This window comes from Haliaeetus albicilla, chromosome 6 (genome assembly GCF_947461875.1).
Source record: "Haliaeetus albicilla chromosome 6, bHalAlb1.1, whole genome shotgun sequence".
In the NCBI taxonomy this organism is placed as follows: domain Eukaryota; kingdom Metazoa; phylum Chordata; class Aves; order Accipitriformes; family Accipitridae; genus Haliaeetus; species Haliaeetus albicilla.
The window spans coordinates 1242343-1265191 of NC_091488.1; the positions used below are offsets into that span (position 1 = coordinate 1242343).

Below are 22849 nucleotides of genomic sequence, written 5' to 3' on the forward strand. Positions count from 1 at the left end.
TTGCTGCATGAACATGTTCTCGCGGGGTTTCACCAAAGGAAGAAAAATTTACTTTCACTTGAGATTATGCATCAGAGGATCTGAAGATAAAACACTCCTACTGCTCTGAATGTCTGTTATCAGGCAGAGGTGCATTATAAGCTTGCTACCATTATATGGTGTATCTTTGTCTTTACCTGGGAGGACTCCCCATCCCTTGAAACCATACACGCAACAAAGTCTCTGTAGAGAATTAAGGAAGTCATAAAGATTGAAAAATTCTTGGAGAATCAAAAATAATAGACCTGGGGTATTCAAATATGGAAGCCATAGTTATATTTAGTGCTTCATCAAATATCTACTAGGAGAAGCCAGATTGGCAATGTCAAGGATAGCCATATTTGTAAAGCCTTACTCCTGTTTTCTTCAGTGGAAAATCATGTCCCAGGATGTTTCACCAAACACTTAGCACTTCAACCATCGAAACAACAAAACGGGAACTAGTAATAGGCATCTGCTTTCTGCAGAAATGACGGTGCTATGTAAAACCTGCAAGATGCGGCCTGCAAACAGGCAATACAGCTCACAGAGCAAAGCTAACCATTACACCACAAACAGCAAAAAGGTTCTGCCTAAATAACAAGCCCTGCAAACTAAATCGAATTAAGCTGACAGGAAAGCAGAGTTATTCCTCTCCACCCCCAAAATGCCACACAGTCACAATGCTGAACATCTCCCTCCCTCCCCCAGAGCGTGCAAGTCATAGCTAACAGGGTGTTCTGACTTTCAGATACATCCCAGACAGAAGGCTATGGCTGATAATATTCATCTATTGCTTCTTCTTTGAAGCCCAAAACCATTATAAAACTAGATCACGAGAGGCCTGCTAAACTACATAATGAAAAGCAAGAGAAAGAGTGGCCCCACAGATTACAAGCTGATGTGCAAACAGAACTTGAAACATTTACCTCTGGAAGTTAACTGAAAAATCAGACTCATTCAGGCCAGGAGGACCTCAGGTCTCTAGCTTAGCTTCCTGTTCAAAGCAGGACCAGCTCTGAGGTCAAACCAGGTTGCTCAGGGCTTTGCCCACATGGGTCTTCAAAACCTCCAAGGACAGAGGTAGGGCACGCAGGGGAACCTGCTCCACTGCTTGACTGGGAAAAAAGTTTTCTATCATCCATTGGAACCTTTCTTGTTTTGATTTACACCCATTGGTCTTCTCCCACCATGCACTGCTGTAAAGAGCCTGACTACATCTTCTTGATAACCTCCTTGTAGGTATTGTAAGGCTGCTGTTAGGACCTCCCATTTTCTCTTCCCCAACCTAGACAATCAGAGTTCCTCTAGCCTCAGGTCCCCCCACTCTTTAGCACGTGAACTGTTCTACCAATTTGTACTAAACACAGACTTGAGGAAGAGTGCACTCCACTGCCCTCTCCAGTAATTGATAAAGATGTTAAACAGAAGAGATCCCAGGACAGCCCCTGGTGCTACTCCATTTACTATCAGCTTGCAAGTAGAGCACAACCACTACCCAAATCACACAACATTTGAGGTCAGAAGGCACCTCTATAGACCAAACCCCCTTATTCAAAGCAGAGATACATAAAGCACAGATTGCTCAGGGCCTTATACAGCAAATTATTAATATCACAAAGGATGGAAATTCCAGTGTTTTATCACCCTTGAGATTAAGAAGGTTTTCTTATGTTTAAATGGATTTTCCTGGATTTCAGTTTGCGCCTGTTGCCTCTCCTCCTTGCACTGTCTACTGCCAAGAGGAGCCTGGCTCTGCTTTCTTTACTCCACCACAGCACGTATTCAGACACATTGATAACACCACCCCGAGCCTTCTCTTCTCCAGCCTAAACAGTCCCATCTCGCTCAGACTCTCCTCAGGTGTCACATACCCCAATCCCTCAGCCGTCTTCATGGCCCTTCACTGGACTTGCTCCAGTATCTCCATCTCTCACTCGTATGGGAGAACCCAGAACCGGACACAGCGCTCCACATGCGCCTCACCAGAAAGGAGAAGAGGAGAAGGATCACCTCTCTCCACCTGCCTCCTGCCAACCCTCCGCCTAACACAGCCCGCCAAGCTAGGAGCTGCCTTTGCCGCAAGCACACGTAGCTGCCTCAGGGTCTACTTGGTGTCCACCAGGATCCCTGGGGTCCTTCTCGCCAAAGCTGCTTGCCAGCCACTCAACCAGGGGTTATTCCTCTCCAGGTGCAGGACTTGGCATTTCTCTGTGTTCATGAAGATCCTGTCAGCCCACTTCTCCAGACTGCTGAGGCCTCTCTGAATGGCAGCACGACCCTCTAGCGTGTCAAATACTCTTCCACTTTTGCATCACCTGCCAACCTGCTGAGCGTCCACTCTGCCCTGTCATCCAGGTCGTTAGTAAGGAGGCCGAGCAGCATCAGCCCCATCATTCGCCCCTGCGGCACATTGCCAGCAACCAGCCTTCAGCTGGACTTCATGCTGCCAATCACAACCCTTTGAGCCTGGCGCTTCAGCCACTTCTCAATCCACCTCATTGTCCATTTACCTTCATCAGTTTGTCAGTGAGGATGACATGGCAGACAGCATCAAAAGCTTTGCTGAAGTCAACATAAACAGCGTCCACTGCCCTCCCCTCCTCCACCAAGTCAGCCATCTCATTGCAGAAGGCTAACAGACTGGTCAGACATGACTGCCCCTTCATAAATCCATGCTGACTACTCCCAACCAGCTGCTTGTCCTTCATATGTTTGGAAATGGCTTCCAGGATTATTAGTTCCATCACCTTCCAAGGGGTCAACATGAGGCTGACCAGCCTGTAGTTCTCAGCAAAAAGAAGGCTTCTTGCTCTCCCTGAAGACCGGAGTTACATTTGCTTTCTTCCAGTCTTAAGGAAACTCTCCCAATCACAATGACCTTTCAAAGACTGTCAAGAGTGGCCTCTGAATATCAGTTACCTCCCTCAGCCCATACCTCAACAGGGCCATGGCCTTGCACATGTCCAGTTTATTTAAATATTCCCTAACCTGATTCTCCTCCACTGAGGGTAGGTTTGCCTTGCCCTGGACTTTCCTACTGGTTTCAGGGGCCTGGGATGGCTGAAGGCCAGTATTACTATTAAAGACTGAGGTGAGTAAAGCATTAAGTACTTCTGTGACAGGCCCTCATTCCCATTCAGCAGGAGGCCCACACTTTTCCTAGTCTTCCTCTTGCTGCTCAGGCACCCATAAAAACCTTTCTTGTTGCCTTTCACATCTGTACTGATTTCGGCTGGGATAAAGGTAATTTTCTTCATAGCAGCTTGCATAGTGCTATGTTTTGTATTTGTGACCAAAACAGTGTTGATAACACCCAGATGTTTTAGCTGTTGCTGAAGGGTGCTTACACAGCCTCAAGGTCTTTGCTGTTTGTCACGGTGCCCCAACAGCAAGTAGGCTGGGGGTGCATGAGAAGCTGGAGCGGACACAGCTGGGAATGCTGACCCCAACTGACCCAAAGGATATTCCAGACCATATGATGTCATGCTCAGCGTATAAAGCTGGGGGAGGAAGAGGGTACATTTGGAGTTATGGTGTTTGTCTTCCCAAGTCACCGATACGTTTGATGAAGCCCTGCTTTCCCGGAGACGGCTGAACACCTGCCTGCTAATGGAAAGTAGAGAATTAATTTCTTATTTTGCTTTGGTTGCACGTGCAGCATTTGCTTTGCCTGTTAAACTGTCTATCTCAACCCACAAGTTTTCTCACTTCTACCCTTTCAATTCTCTTCTCCATCCCTCTGTGGGGGAGTGAGCAATCAGCTGTGTGCGGCTGAGCTGCCCACTGGGGTTAACCCACAACATCCCTCACCACATTCAACTCCAGGTGGGCTTTGGCTTTCCTAACCCCATCCCTGCACACACAGACATTCTCTCTACCTTTTTCCCAGGTCAATTCTCCCTGCTGTCACCTCCTGTACTCTTTACAGTTTTTGTCAGGAGCTCCTTCTTCATTCATGAAGGCATCCTACCACCTCTGCTGGTTTTCCTGCTTGTCAGATGGACCTTGTCAGATTGAGCTTGGAGAAGGTGATCTCTGAAAACCAACCAGCTCACCTGGATCCCTCTTTTCTCCACAACTGTCTCCAGTGGGATTCCTCCAAGCAGAGCCCTGAACAGGCCAAAGTCTTCCCTCTTCAAGTCCAGGGTTGCAATCCTGCCTTTTTTTATTTGCCAACCCAGCCCACTGCTTCCTCATAAGATTGTTGGTCATCCTCTCCCTCCCCCATCATTACTATTTCCAAGCTCTCCTCACCTTGTTCGCCAGCCTGTTAGCAAAGATACTTTTGCCCTACTTAGGCAGATCCCATCTTTTCTAAGCAATCCTCAAAGACGGTCTCATGGTAATAAAACTAAAACTCTGCTGCTGACACCAGCTATGCAACCAGCTGTTACCCACAGGATCTGTCCACTCACCCTCACACCCTTCCCTCTCACCATAAGGATCAATGAGAAAACCACCCAGGCTCCCGTGTCCTTGACCATCACCCCAGAAGCATATAGTCACAGCTGATACTTTCCAGACCACTCCTGGCAATATGATTGAAGCCTACATGGAAGAGCAGCAGGGGATAGCAGTCTGAGGGCCAGACAAGCCTTGGCAGTCTTTCCACAATGTTCCAGATCCAAGCCCCTGGCAAGCAACAAGCCTCCCTAGATGACAGGCAGGTCAGCAGATCGAAGTCTCCACCCCCCACAGCAGGGAATTTCCCTACTATTACCACTTGCCATTTTTTCCTGGTGCTCCCGCATGGCTCAGATTTAGCCAGCTTGGGTGCTTCACTAGATGGAGCACCCAGGCCCTCAGCACCTATGAGAGCAATGAATCTGTTCTGTAACTGCAGATCTCGAGGTGAAGCAGGAGCCTTCCTCCCAGTGTCAGATGTTATAAACTTCAGGCTTCCAGACTTGCCATTCTGGGTGTCTCCAATCCCACTCCAAGAGGCACAGACTCTGTCTGCCCTTCATTCAGGAAAGTTGGGGATTTGGGCTCTTGAAGCCTCAGGGACTTGGAGAAGATCTGGAAAGCCCAACCCTTTGAGCTCAACCATGCAACCAATTTTCAAACAGACCTAGCTGCCCCGCAGCATACCACCACAACTACCGAGCCATGCCACACCACCTTTGGCGGAGTCTCTGGACCCCTCCGGTGCCAAGTGCTTCACAAACCAGAGAATCTGTTGAACTTGAACTAACCATTCCACTTAGGGAAAATACAAAAAAAAAAAAGGAGACATATTTCTAAAATATGAACTAAAGCCCCCCAAAATAGCACTGTTATTATCCACATATGCATACTTTACCCTAGAGTAACCACTAAAATTGGTTCAGAAGTTGTATTTACATGATAGCTCTCCAAAGACTACTGGATTCAGGCCACGACACCAAGGTACACACACTACTTCAAGTCTCACACCAATGAAAGTTCCTATCTCCACAGAACACAACAGCACTCAGGCTCAAAAAAAAAGCAAAATTCAGACTATTTAGCAGGGTATTTCCAATTTGGTTGAACCCCAGGAAAGATCTTTTGAGAGCAAGGCCCTGTATCCTTCATTTTTAAGCAGCCTATTAGGATGCACTTGCTCTCAGGACTCAAAGCTTACACATTGCTTTTTGTACATGCCAAGTCATTTCTCCTCCCTACTTAGGAAGCTTTTAAATCCTATTCCCATTTTGCTGTGGATGCAGTTACATAATGCTTTGCTCTGAGTTCTCCCTAAGCAACCAGGAGGTGGTTAGAGACCTGTAAGGGGGAGATGGCAACGGAGGAGGGATTCGGGCTGGCTCCACCTGCTGATTCTTCAAACACTCCTCAACATTCAGACTGCAGCAAGACATACTGAAGGAAGGCAAACAACTCTCACGCTAAGTCCTATGTTTTAAAAGACTTCTAAGTGCCTGTTGCTGTGCTTGCAGTTTTTCCCTAAGAAGGGTGTAGAAGGCTGTAGAACTGACATGATTCTTGACAGTTTTGTTTTCTTATTATGTTCTCTCTCTTATGAGGAGAGACCAAAAGGTTGGACAGGGCTGTTGAGTTGACTCTACAGCTGCTTGGGTAGGCTGGAGGCACTGGAGTTACCTCCCTGAAGTTTGTCTGCCTTGCACCAATTCACATACAGGCAGCTGCAGCTGTTAAACCACCTTTGTTTTAGTGGAAGTTTGATTAAACAAACAGAAAAACCCTTTACTGTGCAGGGTCTTCCCTGTCTGTAAGTTTCCACTTATTAAAAAACCACATATAAATATTTTTAAAAGCTGTCTCCTCTCAGAGAATTTGATTATTATAACATAAGTCTGTGTAAGCTGTCAGAGACACATAAGTCACCAAAAATGGACCACACAATCAAGATGTTTATAAACCCTTCAAAGGAAACCAAGAGCAAGTTTGGAAAGAGGAATAAGCACACCTAACAAATGTGCAGATTTGTGACAAACTGATGGGAACGTACTTATGAGATCACTCAAAATTCTCATTTATCACAGTACTGAAGCTTGCAGAGCATAGAACAGTCTAAAAGTGCTTTATAATTTATAGGTCCATCCAGTTGCAATTTTTAAATCAACCTCATTTTCATGGAAGCTGGACTGATACTAGAGACAACCCTGATCCACATACGCTAGAAAAAAGCAGATCTGAATTTTGCTCCACATCTGCAAGTAGAACATACCTCATTCCGGAAGTTCTGTGCTGGATTTCTCCTCAGGAACTGGACTAAAACAGTGTCCCAGTTTGCACAATGCTTTATGATGTGAGAAAACACTCCATGGACAGTGAGCTCAAACCAATTTTATTTGTTAACCAACAAAGGCTGGTCTTAGGCCCAGCTCTGCCAAGGTAAACAGCTTGTTACATTAACAGCCAAAACCCAAATCCTTTTTCAGCCAAAAGCAAAATAAAATGGGGAAAATTGGGGCAAACAGATCTGGCTTCTCTTTTTGGTGCATTTTTCTTCAAAATATTGTAACCCATGATGCCTGAAGGTCAAACATGGCCCAGCTTGCAAACGCTAGCTATTAGACTCTTTCTGTTGGAAGAAGGCATTTTTCATGTTAAGAATAAAATCCAATATCAAAAGCTATTCAACTTATTTTTATCTAAAAGGGCAATGTTCATTCTCATGCCAACACAATCAGCTGTTCCCAGCCTTATATTACCATCAATCCAAATTGTAACATAAAAACTCACGAAACACAATCAAAGGTACTTATTACCAACCCTGCTGGAGACTGGCACAGTACAACTCATTACTGCAATGTCAGGGACAAAGACTTTTTTAATTTAATGCTTAGTAGTTTGGGTTTAAAGTACAAAATTTGAAATGTTAACGGTATGAACCAGGAATTGAAATGTAACCTCTCAGCTATATTTAAAATAAGCATATCTGGGAAAAAAACTGTTGATTAAAACTTCAACTGTTCCCACCTTTCATTCCCCAAATTAGTCTTACATATACACAAGAAATTATCTTGTTGACAATTATAAACATTTTTTCCTATTGATTAGTTTGATTCCTTGCCACATTTTAAATTACAAGTAAAATCTAATCTCTTAAAACTGACCTAGTCAGAATAAGCATTTCTTTAATAATGCCACCAATATTTAAAGACAGAAGTGTCTCGGTTTATGCTATTTTCAATTACTGTACACAGTGTCTTTCCAAGCAAGAAATGAATCAAGAAAAGAAACAAAGATTTGCTACTGTGCAACAAAAACTATGTTATTAAATCAGCTCCTGGTGACATCTGAAGCGTGTAGGCACAATGGAAATGTTACTAACGTCTTTGGCACTATTCCACCCAAGTAACAGCATCCATATGGCAACACCACCTTCTGCAGCAGTGCGGTTTCACACACGAAAGCAGACCTTAAAACTAGTATATACAGTTAGACATGGCAGTCAAAGAGTTAATAGCTTCTCCACTCTAAGTTTTATGTTTTCACTTTTGTTAGTCACTCAGCTTCATGTGAACGATAAACACACATGCTGCATTGGCTTACCCCAAAAAAACCAGAACTGAAACTAGACAAACTACCTTCAAATCTTCTACACTAAAGCTTTAATTTAAAGTTCAAATTACATGTCCAGAGAAGAGAGTGCAACAGAGCTTTTCTCTTTTGCATAAAGATAACCGTTCAGAAGTAACAAAGACTTAACAGCATGGACAGTCATCACATAACAGTCCTACTCTTATGTCACACTCTGCATAAGCCTCTACAGGAAGGTCTCAGTGACTACAGTAGGCTTCATGTTCTCTACCACCTACAGTAAATTGATCCAATTATCAAAACCTATTAATCAAGAAGTTGGAATGGGTTGCCTTTCTATTACACCATATTTCCCTTATAAAACAGTTACAAAGATTCATTTGGTAGCAAATACTTAATAGTTTACCAACATTTTCATTATAAGTACATTTTATAACAGGTTAACAATCTGGCCATCAAATTCCACCTGCCTCAAAACTTGCTAGACAAGGTCTTACTTCAAATGTGCTGTTCTGTTTGAAAGACCTAGGTAAAAACTGGTGAACATACTATGCTTTTTTTTAGTGCTTATGGGCATAGTTTACAAACAAACAAACAAACAAAAATCAGTATTTTTGCTGTACAACAGGTTGCAATAAAATTCTTAGTAGAACATTAGGAGCCACCAGGAGGGAAAAAAATCAGTATCTTTTATTAGACCAAATGACAAAGCATGACTTACATTCGGAACTCAAACAAAAAAAAACCAAACCAAACACCAAACTACGTTACATTCAATAATGCTGGTTTCCTAGCCTAGACCTGGAGGGCCAGAAGGCCTGATGACCAAATATGAGCTAGAAGGCCATTGTTTTCTGGATTCTAGGAACACTGAGCAGCTGGCAGGCCGATCACATGTGGGATGCTGTGGTACAGATATGTTTGAGGGAAGAGGAGGGAGATAGATTCACATATGGTCTGGCAGGATTTACTACAGTTGGCACAGCACTGATGAAAGGGTAATGCACTGGTGTAACCACTGAATGCCCATCTGGGGCTCCAAAAGTCCTTCCTATCCAAAACCATCACAGCTATTGCAGGCATCGTGCTATAACTTCTCTATGATGATTATAACTAAATGTTTGTTAGCATCTGGGAAGGAAGAAGAGTTCAGACAGTACTCTTCTACCACAGAACAAAATCATCCGTAGTTTGTAAGGACTCAACTCTCTCAATGTCCTCCCACTTTATAATTCTAGATGAAGGAGCCACTGAACAGCCCTTTGAGGCATCACTCTACCAAAATGGAAATGCCCATTGCTGTGTACTACCTCTGAAAGGCACACAAAAAACACTAAAATAATAATAACAATAATAATAAACCACTAACTTTACAGTTTAAATGTAGATTGCAACTGGGATTTTTAAGAAAGCATAAGCTCTTAGTTTTGTAGCATGTCTGTGGCAGAAAAAAATAACTTAAACATTTTGTATCTGCTTGATTGCATGCAATTATTGAAGAACCATAGTTTTCTTGAAAAATTAATTCCAAATTTTCTTCATTTTTAAACATTTTTTCTTTTTGCAACACTTACTATCAGGAATAATACTCTCTGTTAAAATTATTTGCAAGGATTCAGCTTCATGAAAAAGAAAAGCTCAAGAGGGAGGAGAAACCAGTAGCAGAAGGAAAACCTGTACTATTCAATCTTCAAGAGGTTAAATCCATGGTACATGATAAACAGCAGCTCCTCTGCTAAGACAACAGCTTTCAGTTTACATTATATTTTCCTATTTCCCTTTCAAAAACAATGGGGGGAGCTAAAGGTCACAGTCCTAGAATAGTATCTTTACTGCATCACTCCAGCAAAGAGCAGTGCTGTCACAGAAGGGGCAACCGAAGTCATACTGCACGTGGACCTCTTTATGTTATCGTCCCAGTCCCTCCCATAGGCCACAAATGCTCTCCACCCAACTTGCACACTCATTGGAAACCCAGTAGGCAGCTGCGGACCACTTAGGACAGATGGGAAGCATTCACACGTACACACACACACGCAGGCACAGAAACAGAGGAGCTGTGCAGAGGACCCCAACCCAAACCTAATTTGGAGGACAGAGTGAACGCTTGGCCTAGGGCTGTCCTGACATGACTCTTCTCTGGGCAGCAGCAGAGCTGAAGCCACTCCAGCTGACATAACGCCCGAGCTGTCCTCCAGGAAAAGAGGAGAGCTAGTTTTCTGGTTTTCAAAGGGGGATCGGTATGCATGGTTCCAGCTTTTAAAAAACACAAACACCAAGTTGTTCTAGTGGAATTCGCCCAGCAGGACAAGAAATACTTTATTCTCCAGCTGAGGCATTTGGTATGACCACAATTCATCACAAAAATCTTGCATTTACAGTTAGGTAAAGAAGAACAGGAAGTCAGTGCATTTGTATTTCTGTATATACGTGGGGCGTTTCCATACAAAATATGCATCTCATAGCAATTCTGCGGTAAACAACTTCAGGCAGGTACTTCTAATAAACGTTATGAATTTGTTAAGCTTTTCTTAGGCCTATCACAGTAGTTGCCTCTCACTGAATTTATTATATCACACTCCTATCTCTGATACAAACTTTTTAAACAATATGCCAAAGCACATCTGGTCATCAGAGATGTTCACACAACTATGGAGTAAGCAAGGAAAGAAAAGATCATTGTGGTAGTTCTAAATGGCAGCAGTTATATCTGTATTCCCAAAGGCTCCCTTATATGCCACTTTGGATCCAACAATACATGTTAGATTTTATTGGGCCAAGTCTCCTTAACCCTTTTGAAAGAAGGAGATTGCATAGATAATATTCGGCATTCATGTGACTAGCAGTCTAGGAAGCACTTGTATTCCACGAATTAATTAATCTCTTCCTGCAGGGCAAAGCGGTCCTTCTGCCTCAGACAACAAACTGCTAGAATCAAGACTGTTGCTACTGAAAGAGATTAATTTTACTGTAATTCATTGGTTCTATCAACCAAAGTACCTCTCAACTACAGCAGATACTCCCAGTATACAGCATTCACAAACAAACTTACTTTTGATTCACATGGTCATCAAGTTCATAGACGATGCGCATTGCGTTAACCTGTAACTGCAGTAATACAGTGCCTCTTAGAGGCAAAACTGTCTTGAGAGTTGGTTCACTTGTTCTAACATTGTTCTTCCCCTCAGATACTAATGCACACAAGAACAATCCTGAAAGCAAAAACTGCTGTAAGCCAAACAAGTACATCTGAAAGTTTGCCACTGACTTTCACTGCGAGCAAGACCAGCTTGTGACCCAATGACAGCATTGCTCCAACAGGGAATTTGAGCCACTGTGTGCTGGTTGAATGTGAACGCTCCGCAGAGCTGCCTATGGAGTGCAAGCACAAACAATAGTCAGCATTTAGACAGAAGAGCCCATTGCTGCATTGAGGATGTGGGGAGAAAGGGGAGGAAGCATCAGGATGGAGCTCTGTGGAACCCAAGTAAACATCAACAGAGGCAATGAACCCTATTGTTTTGTAAGTAATTATTCTTCTGACAACCTCCTCCGCCCATCCACCCCCAGTTACCAACACTGGTACTGTCTGGAACAGAACAAAGCGTGTGGACAAGGAAGCGACAAGACGACAGATTCTAGTCAAGATGAGTAGAACCTCCTCAGATGCTGGCACAGAATCTTTCTATGGCATCCAAGAGGCAGCCTGCAGGTTAAAACCATACAACCAAGAGAACTAGAGAGGACAGAAATAACGCTGTCACTGAATGTTATCTGCCTTGACCACTTCTTCCAAGGCTAAGCAGAAAGCTCTACTCCTCCCTCATCTAAGAAAAACGTTCCTGGGCTCCATCCATTTGAAAAATCTTCTAATGATCTTCCCTGGTTTCCAATGATCCAAGCTCTTGGAGCTAAAGAAATCAGAAGCCAAAACTAATGTTACATTCCAGATGGTCTAGAGAGGCAAAGAGAGAGCATTCCTTGCATTTAAGATCTCTGCTTTGTAAGGCTGCATTTACATCAGCTCCTTGGTTTTGGTTCTTGAGAGAGACACTGACAGACTTGAACAGACAGGAACTGAAATACTACTTGAAATAGCAACATCCTGCTTTTAAGTTCTCCAAATTAAAAAACATTGGAACTCCAGCATTTGGCTTTGCCCACTTCCACAACTTGTTCTTCTCCACACACCAAAGGCACCACTCTTCCATCAGAAAATATCAAAAACGTGGCCGGCAAAACACAATGTGCAACACACACCTCAGCATTTAACTTCCAGGGCACCAATTCAGACTCTGAAAAAACTCAGCGGACTAAAGCAATAGTCTCTAAAAGACAGTCCCTCTCCTTCCTGATGTGGTGTTTATGGGATACCGGCTGAAGGCTTCTTGTTTCCCTAATTCTGAGGCAAAATTCATAAAGGACCACCCACAATTTTGCTGTATTCCACACCAGATTGTCTTCAAAATTTTGTAGATCTTTGCATCTTAATATAGGGAGTTTTGAGACTGTGTAAGTGAAGTATATAGGAAAGTTTCCTAAAAAGAGAAGTAGTGCACTTGAAAGACAGAGGAAAGAGAAGGAAAGAAGAATTTGATGGAAGTGTATGAGAAAAGATGACAGAGCATCAGGTATCTGAACAGGGGAAAAAAAAAAAAAAAAGACCATCTTTCCTAGAAACAGGTGAGAAAGAGTGATGTAGATTTATTTTAAACACCCACCCCCAAAAAAAAACAAAAACAAAATGAACCCAAGCCAACAACAAAACACAACTTACAAGGGGAAAGAAGCATACATGCACTTCTATAAGCAATAGGAAGAGGAGCAACTGCTTTCTGACAGAATGAGGTGAAGGAACGAAAAACACACAGGAACAAACAAGACTGTTTTCTGCACAACTGTGAACAAACTATCAAATATATTATGGTGGAATACATATTAATAGATCCCTCATGACTCCGGAACCAGCGCAGACGACTTTGAATTGTCAAACTGTAGTTCATCAGGAACTAGATGGCATCTTATCTCAATCTTCCATGAGCCACAGTCAGATAATTGAGATGTCAGCTAATCAAAAGCACTATTTATAGGTGCTTCACACACAAAAATTGTAGTCTTTAAAATAAGTAGCATGCTTAATGCAAATCAAAGCAAGCAATTCTGAAAGGCAGTATGAGGTGACAGAACAAAGACCATTCAAGCTGACCTCAGTGGTCCAAATAAAACCGACAAGTGTATTTCAACTGTTTGTAAATGCACCTAAATAAAGGTATTTGATGAATGAAGTGATCAGCAGATCAAATGGACTTTAATATAAAGTTTCAAAGAAAATAAAGATCTTTCCCATTTTAGAGGAGATTATTGGACGGAGGAAGAAATAGCAGCTGTCCAGGCAGATGAACATTAAAAACAATTGTAACCAAAGACGACAGCAACAGTAGCAGTGAGATTTCTCTCCCAGTTGAAAGGCTGTTTCTTGCAACAGAAAGAGCTGATCTTCCTTGTACAAATGAGTTGGCTGTTCAAAGGTACATTTCTTTTCATCACACAGCACACCCAGTTCAAGCCTTCAGCAGCACTCAGTCAAGCAAGGAAGAAGTCATAGTAGGTACTTTTTTCTGCTCTATGAAGACCTTCTACCAATAAAACAGCAGTTAACTAAACTGGATTAACTACGCTCAGAAACCCCTCTATTAAATATATGCTACCTCTCTGAAGTTGGAGCAGTTTTATACAGATATAGCTGGCCTTGGCTCACTATGACCAACAAGACTCATAGACTGCTACAAACAGAAGCAACTGAGAAGCTGGCCAAATGTATAAGATCGCTAGCTAAAATCCAATGAAATCCACAAGGTTTAGTTCTGTGTCACCTGAAAAATTAACTATGTTGTTAAAGTTACTAACAAAAATAGCTACAAAGAACACATTTCCAGCATTAAGAATACAGCAATTAACAATGAAATCAAAACAAAAAACAGTCCAGTATCAGACTGAGATTAATGACTGAACTAGTTAAATGATCAGCTCAATGCAGCAAATGGCTTAGAATCGTAAAATGAGATCAAACTTAAATGTTACCAGTTCCATTAAACAAAACACAACAAAAGCACAGAAGTGTATCAAAATCATTCAAATCTACTAGTTGGAGCCCATTTAAACCATCTGACTTCAATATCGAAATATTTTAGTCTGAACCAACTCTCAATTTCAAGATTGCATAGTGATTAACCTTTCCTTTCCCACAAGCAATCTAAAAACACAGCAAAGTTTGTAAGCTACCAATCCAGTGCTCTCAACAACTGTTGGCAGCTTGATGTTTCCTTGAACAAAAAGTAAAACTGAAGAATAAAGCATGGCGCATGCCGTTAAGGAAAAAGTCTTTAATATCATGAGGGCCCACAAATTTGCAGACATCTCCTATACTCTTCTGAAACTAGTATTTAAATTTCCATTATATCAGCAAGTGAAGTTCCACACATTTCTTGCTATCAGACAGGCCTTCACATGGTACGTTTTTCTTTTCCCAGTTAGTAGGATGATACCCTGCCTGGAAGTGCTGGTGCTCGCTCTCAGGCGTTCAGAAATATCCATGGTCACAAACCGTTAGATCATGCACTCAAGGCAAGGCTTCTCAAGCTTAACCTTGACTGGAGGGCTTTACACTCTGCACCCGTTTCTCCTTCCCTTCCCTTTGCCCAGTCATTTAAAAGTTGATGGGAACAAAGTTAGGTTCCTCTAGGGTTTGGGGGTTCTTTGGTAGGAGTTGTTTGAGGGGGTTTGGCTGGTTTGTGTGTTTGCTGTTCTTTTAAATCTGATAGTTTAAGCAGGAAAGTTGGATATTTGTATTCAACAAACACTGCAGTTCTGCAGTCTCGCTGAAATACAGTACCCAGACTATTTCATAAGAAAATAAGATGCTCTTGCCTAGCATGAAGGGTCTTGATATTTTTCCATAAAGCGGTTGATGACAATAAGGACACATGCATAAGAAATGGCTGATGAAAAAGAAAAATATCTTGGTAATCAGTCTTCATCCATAAAACATTCAAATACTGTTTGTAAATAAGCACCACCACTTTTCAAAAGCAAGACATTAATCCTTACATTTGGAAACATAAGGCCAAAGCTAAACCACTTTTTTATAAATGTTCTGAATTTGACAGCAAAAAGTTTTTTAAACCTTTTCATAATGAACCCCCAAAATAAAGGCATCTTTTTCTGGACATACTTTGGAATTTCTGGTGTGCCCTTTTACAGTTGGAAAGAGACAGAAGAGCATTAACAGCTCAATAAGAGGTTGGTGAGACCTCACAGAAAAAAACAGCAGGAATGAGAAAAACACTGAAAAATTAAGCCGAGGTCTTGCTGCTTGCCAGTTTTGTATCTGCCACAAGGACAGCAAATTTCAGTGCTGCACAAGCCTATCACAGAAAAAAAATCCCCTCTGCCAAGTTACCAGAGTATTAAAAATGTTTCTTGCCAGTGGTGAGGATGAATCAGCAACCACAGAGAGAGGACATATTCGATTTAAACCTGAGATGAGAGCTCTCAAAGAATGGTTTTACATTTGGCCCAAAAATGAAAAGTTCTGTACATGTACATTTATACTCTAATACTTCTGCTACCTTTAACTAAAACCTTTATAAATCTAGCTGTGTGGAAAGACAGTGCTACATACAAAGAGAGTCAGGCTGACACGGGTAGTCAATATAGCACAGAACAGCACCAGCAGTTGCACTGACCTCCAAGAACTTCTTCCCACAAAACCAAACCAAAACAAACAGGTAAACACCCTGAAGTGATTTTTGTGTGTGTTTGTTTTGAGACCTCATTATCAATGAAAAGCACCAACATGTTGCTTTGTAAATTAACAAGCAAGCTGCTGGAAACTGCAAGTGGAGGACACAACATGACATGGGGATTTCTATTTTGCTGGGGTTTTTCTGTTGGTTTTTGTTGTTCGTTTATTTGTTGTTTTTTTAAAGACAGGCCGTATAAATTCATTTATTACAAATTACTTGTGGGACACAAAACACTTAATTTTGAAATATGGGCAGTGTGACCACTGAAAGCTAATTAAATACTGAAAGCTAATTAAAATTTTGAATGGTTTGGGTTGGAAAGGACCTTTAAAGATCAGCTAGTCCAACCCTGCTGCCATGGGATCAAGTTGGGCCTTGGCTTGCAACACACGCAACGAATCTATATAGACATTTTTGAAAAAGCATTAGTTCCCTGGGGAGCCGCGCACAAATGCTGACTTTGGTCTTCAAATAAATTAATAGACTTACTTACACCGTTTTTGGTGTGAGCTGGTTTCAATCATCAGAAGTGATTTAGCTGCACAGTACAAAAGAGTGAGGAGGAGATGAAGAGGAACTTTTTCCTTCTATACAATACTTCTAATGAAACTCAAAGGCAGAGTTCAAAAGGCACCACTTTATGCCGATGCTACAGATTAATTAGAAGTTAAGGATATTTTCCTCATATAACTGCCCAGCTTTCTATACTGCATTATCCTTGCTGCTGAAGAGAATTGTTTCAGCACCGACATAATTTCTGATCCACAACTCTATAGACAACTCTTCATCCTAAAACAGAAGCACAAATTCTCAGCAACACCCCCAGTGGAATACAAACTGCTATAAGAACAAGAACAAAGACATCCTTTCCCCCTCCACTGCTCATCATCCAGGATGCTCTTTTCTCTAAGGCAAAGTTATGTGAGGAGCAAAGCATGGCTGAGACATAGCAACAGTCATCTCGCCATACAGCTTCTAAGCGGCATTACCACTGCATTCTCAAGAGTTGGTTTCTACTGATGCTTCTCGATTGTCAGTAATAAAAAGGGGGGGAAAAGTCAACTCCATTTGCTAATACAATCCCTGACTACTGAACTGCAGTATTGCATATTCCCTCACACACAGGGACTTAAGGCTTTTATTGTGTTTCCTCTCTGTGTGAAGCAGACTGTCAGCAATTACTTTTACATTAGCTGAATTACTGAATCTTGATAATCATCTCCTCTCTCGTTCCCCTCCCCCTAATATATTCTTTCATCATTCCTCAGTGTACAGAACGTAGATATGCCCTACAGCTACTTCCTGCTTTTGCATCCAAGGAAAACATCCACTCCCTGGTCCAGGATTTTGTATTCTGTGATTTAAAAAAAAACCAACCAAAAAAAACCTCCAAAAAACCAGCCAAAAAACAGATAGGAACCATACAAAATCCATCATAATTTTTTATGAGCTTGCTCTGTAGCAGCAGTATCAGGGCAAAACAACAGATACTACCTCGGTGGCTGTTTTCTCTCCTTTGATCCCATCAGGGCTAACCTGCTTTTAGCACTTCAGTGACCTCTAACATTTCAGACCTGAAATTTCAGCTGCTCATTTCACGTTACCAAGGTCTCCTTTTTCTCCTCCTAACACATGCGTCCCTTCCCCTTCAAGTGGGGAAGGAGTCAACGCATTATCTACAAGGTCAGTGCTGATCTGCTGTATGAATTCTGATACACTGCTAGTAGAATGATTACCAGCAGTATTCTCAAAAAAACCCCTCTAACATCCAGTGAATAGCAATTACAAAAGAAGCAATCTGAATGACATTACAGATAAATTGTATATATTGCATTAGAAGCAGTTTAAACAGAAATACGTACGCACTCAACATTAATATCAAAATAAAACTGCTTCTCAAGAAAGTGTTTTAATTATTACATACAATTCCTTAAAACTGGGCAGAAAAAAAAAATACCTTTTCTAGCAGCTCTACCATAATTTTCTACGTAGGAATCTTTGATTAGTACAAAAAGGAGCAAGAATTCTGCTGTTTTAAGAAACCATCTATTTTAAGTATTCTCTTCTTTATCACACTTTCTGATCTAAAAGCAACAACATACAAAAAAAACCTGCGCTGTCAGAAATTATTTCCATAATCTTTTACATATACACACATATTTATGTATTTTATATATCTTGATTTTAGACCCCTATCTTGGGGTCTAAAATTTAGAAGGCAGCTCTGACAGCCTTTTATGACAGAAATGCCATTATCTCTTGATTTTTAGGAAAAAAGCTTTATGCCAGCTATTTTTGTATGAAATTTTATATAGGCTACTGAAAATATTTTATCACAGTTTATGAAAACTCCACTTGAACTCAGACCGTGAAGACATTCACAGGCTGTATAAATATTGTCACCAAACAACAGGAAATCAGATCCTGAACAGCTCCAATGCAACCTGCCTTGTTGTGAGAAACAAACCTACCAACGAGAACAATAGAATTAAAATGAGTAACACCCCATATGAGGAGGAGAATAAAGACTTTTTTACAGGTTAGGGAGGATTTTTACACAACATTTCCTATATAAAGCCACTTTACAGCTGCTTAACCTTATTAAAAAAAAAAAAATGAAGTGAAAAAAATCATGTAATCATCTTTCTTATGATTTTTCCTTATTCAGCTGAAACTGTTCAACTGTTTTCAAGGATGACAAGAATGACACATGCTATTCCTATTTAAAAATGTCTTACAGCTATTTTGCTGAAAGGCTCCAAAATCTCCACCATTTTGGAGAGAGAATTCCTCAGAGAGTAGTCAAGAACCACAAACACACACACCTACCGCCTTCCATGTGTGATTTATGCAACTTCTGCTACGCCCAGGCCTCAAAAACGCTTCGTTTTACATAGGAGCGTAGAGTTGTTAAGAGTTTACCAGCTAAGCTCCCCAGGGCTCCCGTTGCAGCGAGCACTCTCCAAGTCACACCACGGGGCCAAGCAGAAGTTTTGATGCAAGCGCAGCTCTTGCTGGCCGGAGGTCAGTGTGGCCCCACGTGCAGGAAATGTGCTCAGAGCGCTCCCGCTGCTGATGCTTCGATAAGAGAGAGGGTCAAAGAGGAAGTGGCATGTCTGAAACATGTACAGAGAAGTAGAGAGGGGAAAAAAGATAAAAAGGTAGGGGCTGACGAGGGAAGCAGGGCAGAACTTGAGGGCAGGGGATTGAGGAGGATTTGGAAAGGGGAAAAAAAAAGAGAATTAAGACAGGGGAAAAACAGGAAAAGGGATTGCAACTGGTACAGAACAATCAGACTCTTCCTTAGATTCGAATTTTTTTTTTTATTACATTACTTGTTCCTGTAACATCCCTTTGGTGCATACAAACTGGCTGCGGTATTTCACAGCACAGCATCTTTGCCAACTGCTAATGTAAAGCCATGCAGACAATAGTTGTCTGCCAGTATCAGTAATCTAACCGGTTCAAAGGGCACGAAACTGTCTCTGGATCCAAACTCCTAAACATGGAGACAGCAGAGGTGATCAATGTGATTTCACATAAACAAAAGCAACGTAACCTCTCTTCCTCTTTCCCAACAGAAAAGCTTTAACAATACCTTGAAAAATATTAAGATGAAAAAAACATTGACGATGAAAGTGTTTGTTTATAACCTGGTATTTACAAGCACTATGATGAAGGCTTCACCTGCTTGGCTTCATAGCAGTGTTATTACATAGGACCCATACCTCATTTAATGTACTAAACTGTCTTGTGCTCGGAAGATGAGCAAAGACTGCACAGCAGAAAAGATCTTCCTTCATCTACTGCAGAAGTTGGAAGGTGTGTCTCGGCTGGCATAAGGAGCTGCACAACGTCAGTTTTCTTGTGATGATGGCAGTTAAAATTCTGCTTTCTAGAATCAGACTTGTACTCTTGTATTTTCTAAATTTGATAAGCAGTACATTGCAAACCAGTTCTTCCCCAGGCAGCTACTATGCCTCCTTCTTACTGTGTTTTCTGGACCTCCAACTTCAGGAGGACGGCCTGATACGTGGGCATGTGAAGCTCTTGCAAATGAGACTGAGGAGTTCTCTAACCATATGCAATCCTAAGTAGTCTTAAAATAAAGCAGAACAAAACAAAGCAAACCCGAAAGCAACAACAAACAAACAACCCCCCCGCACACACAATTCCCTGCAAAACACCACCTCTTCATTTCTCAGACATTTAAGGAGGGGGACCAAGCTTGTTCCACTGTATTCACAATTGCCTTTAAGGTCTTTGCCTTACTCCTCTTTCACGTTTAGAGAACTACCACCATTATTTCACTCAACTCTCCTGACAAGTCCAATCCATGTGTAAATTAATTCACTGTAAGGTACTCTACCTATAATGTCATAGAAAAGCTCATAAAACATCAATAAAGCTGTATTTCTTATAAGGTCTGGGGTACGTGCTGTAAAAAAGCTTGGGGCTGCACACTGAACTTTAATATATGCATATGTGTAACATACACACACATACAGATGCACAGGGTTGGACTAATAACAATATGCAGTGCCATAAAGAAAATTTAAATGGTTAAAATGGAAGGCATACAAGTAATCTGAAACATTAGGAATCTTAACAGTGTAGCACATATAAAGAATTCATCTCTTCTTTTCTGCATCTAAAATATCTTTCAAAAATGCTAACAATGTTTTTAATAAAACTCTGTTTTCGTTTGATATCTCCTAGAAAGATTTTGTTTTCATACTACTCATATCTTCACTTCCTTGCGCAATTTTTCTATTTGTTTTTAAACTACAAGAATCACTTACCATTGAAGATACGAACAGCAATGAAACCATATCTACCTTCCCTCCACTCCCATTTTGCAAAGAAAAGTCTGACTGAATGACAGTGATTTGGGAAAGTCATTATCCAAATGAGCTTTAAAGAAGCCAGATGTATACAAACGATCCTGGCCAGCCCAGGGGAAGGAAGGGTGGGTAAAAGGGGGAAAAAAAAAGATGGCCTTCACTGCTAAGTTACAGTATTCACAAGCCTTTCTAGAGCTCTATCAGTGCTTCACAAGTCCTTTATCACTTTCCTTAATCTTTTGTACCGTGAAGCTTAAAAAAAAGGCTAATATGTGGACTACGGGTTAAGCAGAAATCGGAAAAGTCTTATTGAATAGCAACAGAAAGTTACTAAGAAATAGACGCACTGAGAGAGGGCAAGAACACAAAAATAATACTAAAAGAATGATTTCTTGTGACATGCCCTACTAAAGGCAGATTCTGCTCCATTCAGCAGTTATAAACCCTCGACCTCGTTGCAGCACTACGTCTAAAATCTTATCTGTTGCCGCAGAAGGCAGAAGTTGAGAGCTGCATTAGTTAGCGAGCTGGCAAACCAACCCTAACGGAGTCCTCTGCGATGCACCCACTTACACGTGGCGGTCTGGGATGCTGGCCCGCCGTCAGCAGCATCAGGGTTCGCCCAGATCGATACAGCTGCATGAGCTGCCTGGGGATGAAGCGAGGCGTTTCAGCCTGAGCCGGAGGACTAACCGAAAGTCAATAGCGAGGAGCGGGTGCTTCATCTTCTGACACGCAGGTACAGCAGCTCTGACAGCCTCGCTCAGACAGCACCCCGCAAACTAACCTCTCGAAGAACAAAGGGACGATTTTTTTTTTTTTTCCTTTCCCCCCCCCCGCTACGTTCCCCAGGCCAGCATATGACAACAGGTAAAACTGTGCGAAGCGCCCGCCCGCCTAGCGCGCTGTTTTCCGTCCCTTCGGCCGCGCTGCCCTCGGGTCCCCCCGCGGCCCAACACCGTTTCAGCCCGGCGGGCAGCGGCGGGGCCCGGGGACACCCCCACGCCGCTGCCTCCAGACCCGCCGGGGACACCCCGGGGCTGCCGCCGCCGCCGCTCCAGCGGGCAGGCGGTTTCTTTTGTTCCCTCCACCCCGCCGCGGGCACCGCATAACGGGACGATTCGCACGGGGACACGGGCACACGCACCCGCCGCCGCCCAGGCAGCGGGCTCAGCCCCTTCCCGAAGCCCGCGGGAGCCACCTCACGGGCAGCGGCGGACCTCAACCGCCCCAACCGCCGCCCCCTCGCGGCGGGGCGCCCCGGCGCCCTCCCCTCAGCTCTGCCCGCCGGCTGCCTCCCTCACCGCCACCGCAGCCCCAAGGAGCGCGACCTGCGCGACCGGGGCGGAGGTTCCGCGCTCCCCCTTCTCCTCCCCACCACCCGCCGCCGCCGCCACCACCACCACACCCCGGGCTGCCCTGAGGGGCGGGATAGGCGGCGAGGCCGGCCGGTGCACCGGAGGGCTTGTAATCCTGTCAGCCCCGCTCGGGGATCACCCACCCGCGGCAGGCCCACGCTAAACCCCGACCCCTCCCCGCCTAGTCACATGAAAACAATTATTGACTCGGCCGGGGGAGAAGTTAAAAGCCGCGAGGCGGAGGCTGGCGGCCCCCGGCTCCTCCGTCGCGGCGGCGGCGACGCGCACCCCACCCCGCCGGGCGGGAGCCCCGGTCAGCGCCGCCAAACTCGGAGCTCGGCGGCTGGAACTCACCCATTTATGTCGAGCTGGGTTTTAGCCTGGCGGCGGAAACAGGCTGAAAGTTTGAGGCGGCTGGCCGCGGCGAAGGCGGAGGAGGTGGGGGGAGACAGAGAGAGACAGCCGGAGCCGCCGCCGCCGCGGCGGGAAGGAGAGGAGGCTGCTGACAGAGCCGCTCCCTCCTCCGGCGGCCGCCGCTCTCAGCACCCGCCGCAGCCCGGCTGCATTCTGCGTCCTGCTACCAGCACCCCGCCTTCCCTCAGCATAGGGATGCGTACGGGTTTAAGAAGAAAAAAAAAAAAAAAAAAAAAAAGGAAGAAATCAGGCGAGGAAGCAAGGGGCTCAGCCCTCCGCTCCTGCCAGCCACCCGCGTCCCCGCTGCCGCCGGGCAGAGCAGCCGGGCAGAAAGCGCGGCCGAGCCCTGGCGCGCCCAGAGGCGGCTGACCGCCGAGCCGCGGAGGGGGGGGGGGGGTGGGCGTCTTCCCCCGCCGGC

At 43.5% G+C, this 22849-nt stretch overlaps 1 protein-coding gene across 3 annotated transcripts in view; it reads right to left on the reverse strand.

The window, feature by feature from the left end:
* The window catches only part of SH3KBP1 (SH3 domain containing kinase binding protein 1), a 219591-nt gene extending 196742 nt beyond the window's left edge, over positions 1-22849 (reverse strand). For all 3 annotated transcript variants that reach the window (XM_069784796.1, XM_069784795.1, XM_069784794.1), the window contains exon 1: positions 22372-22849. Coding sequence is in view for 2 of the 3 variants with exons in the window: in XM_069784795.1 (XP_069640896.1) it covers positions 22372-22375 (4 nt within the window). In the remaining variant the exon portion in view is untranslated. The remainder of the gene's footprint in view (positions 1-22371) is intronic.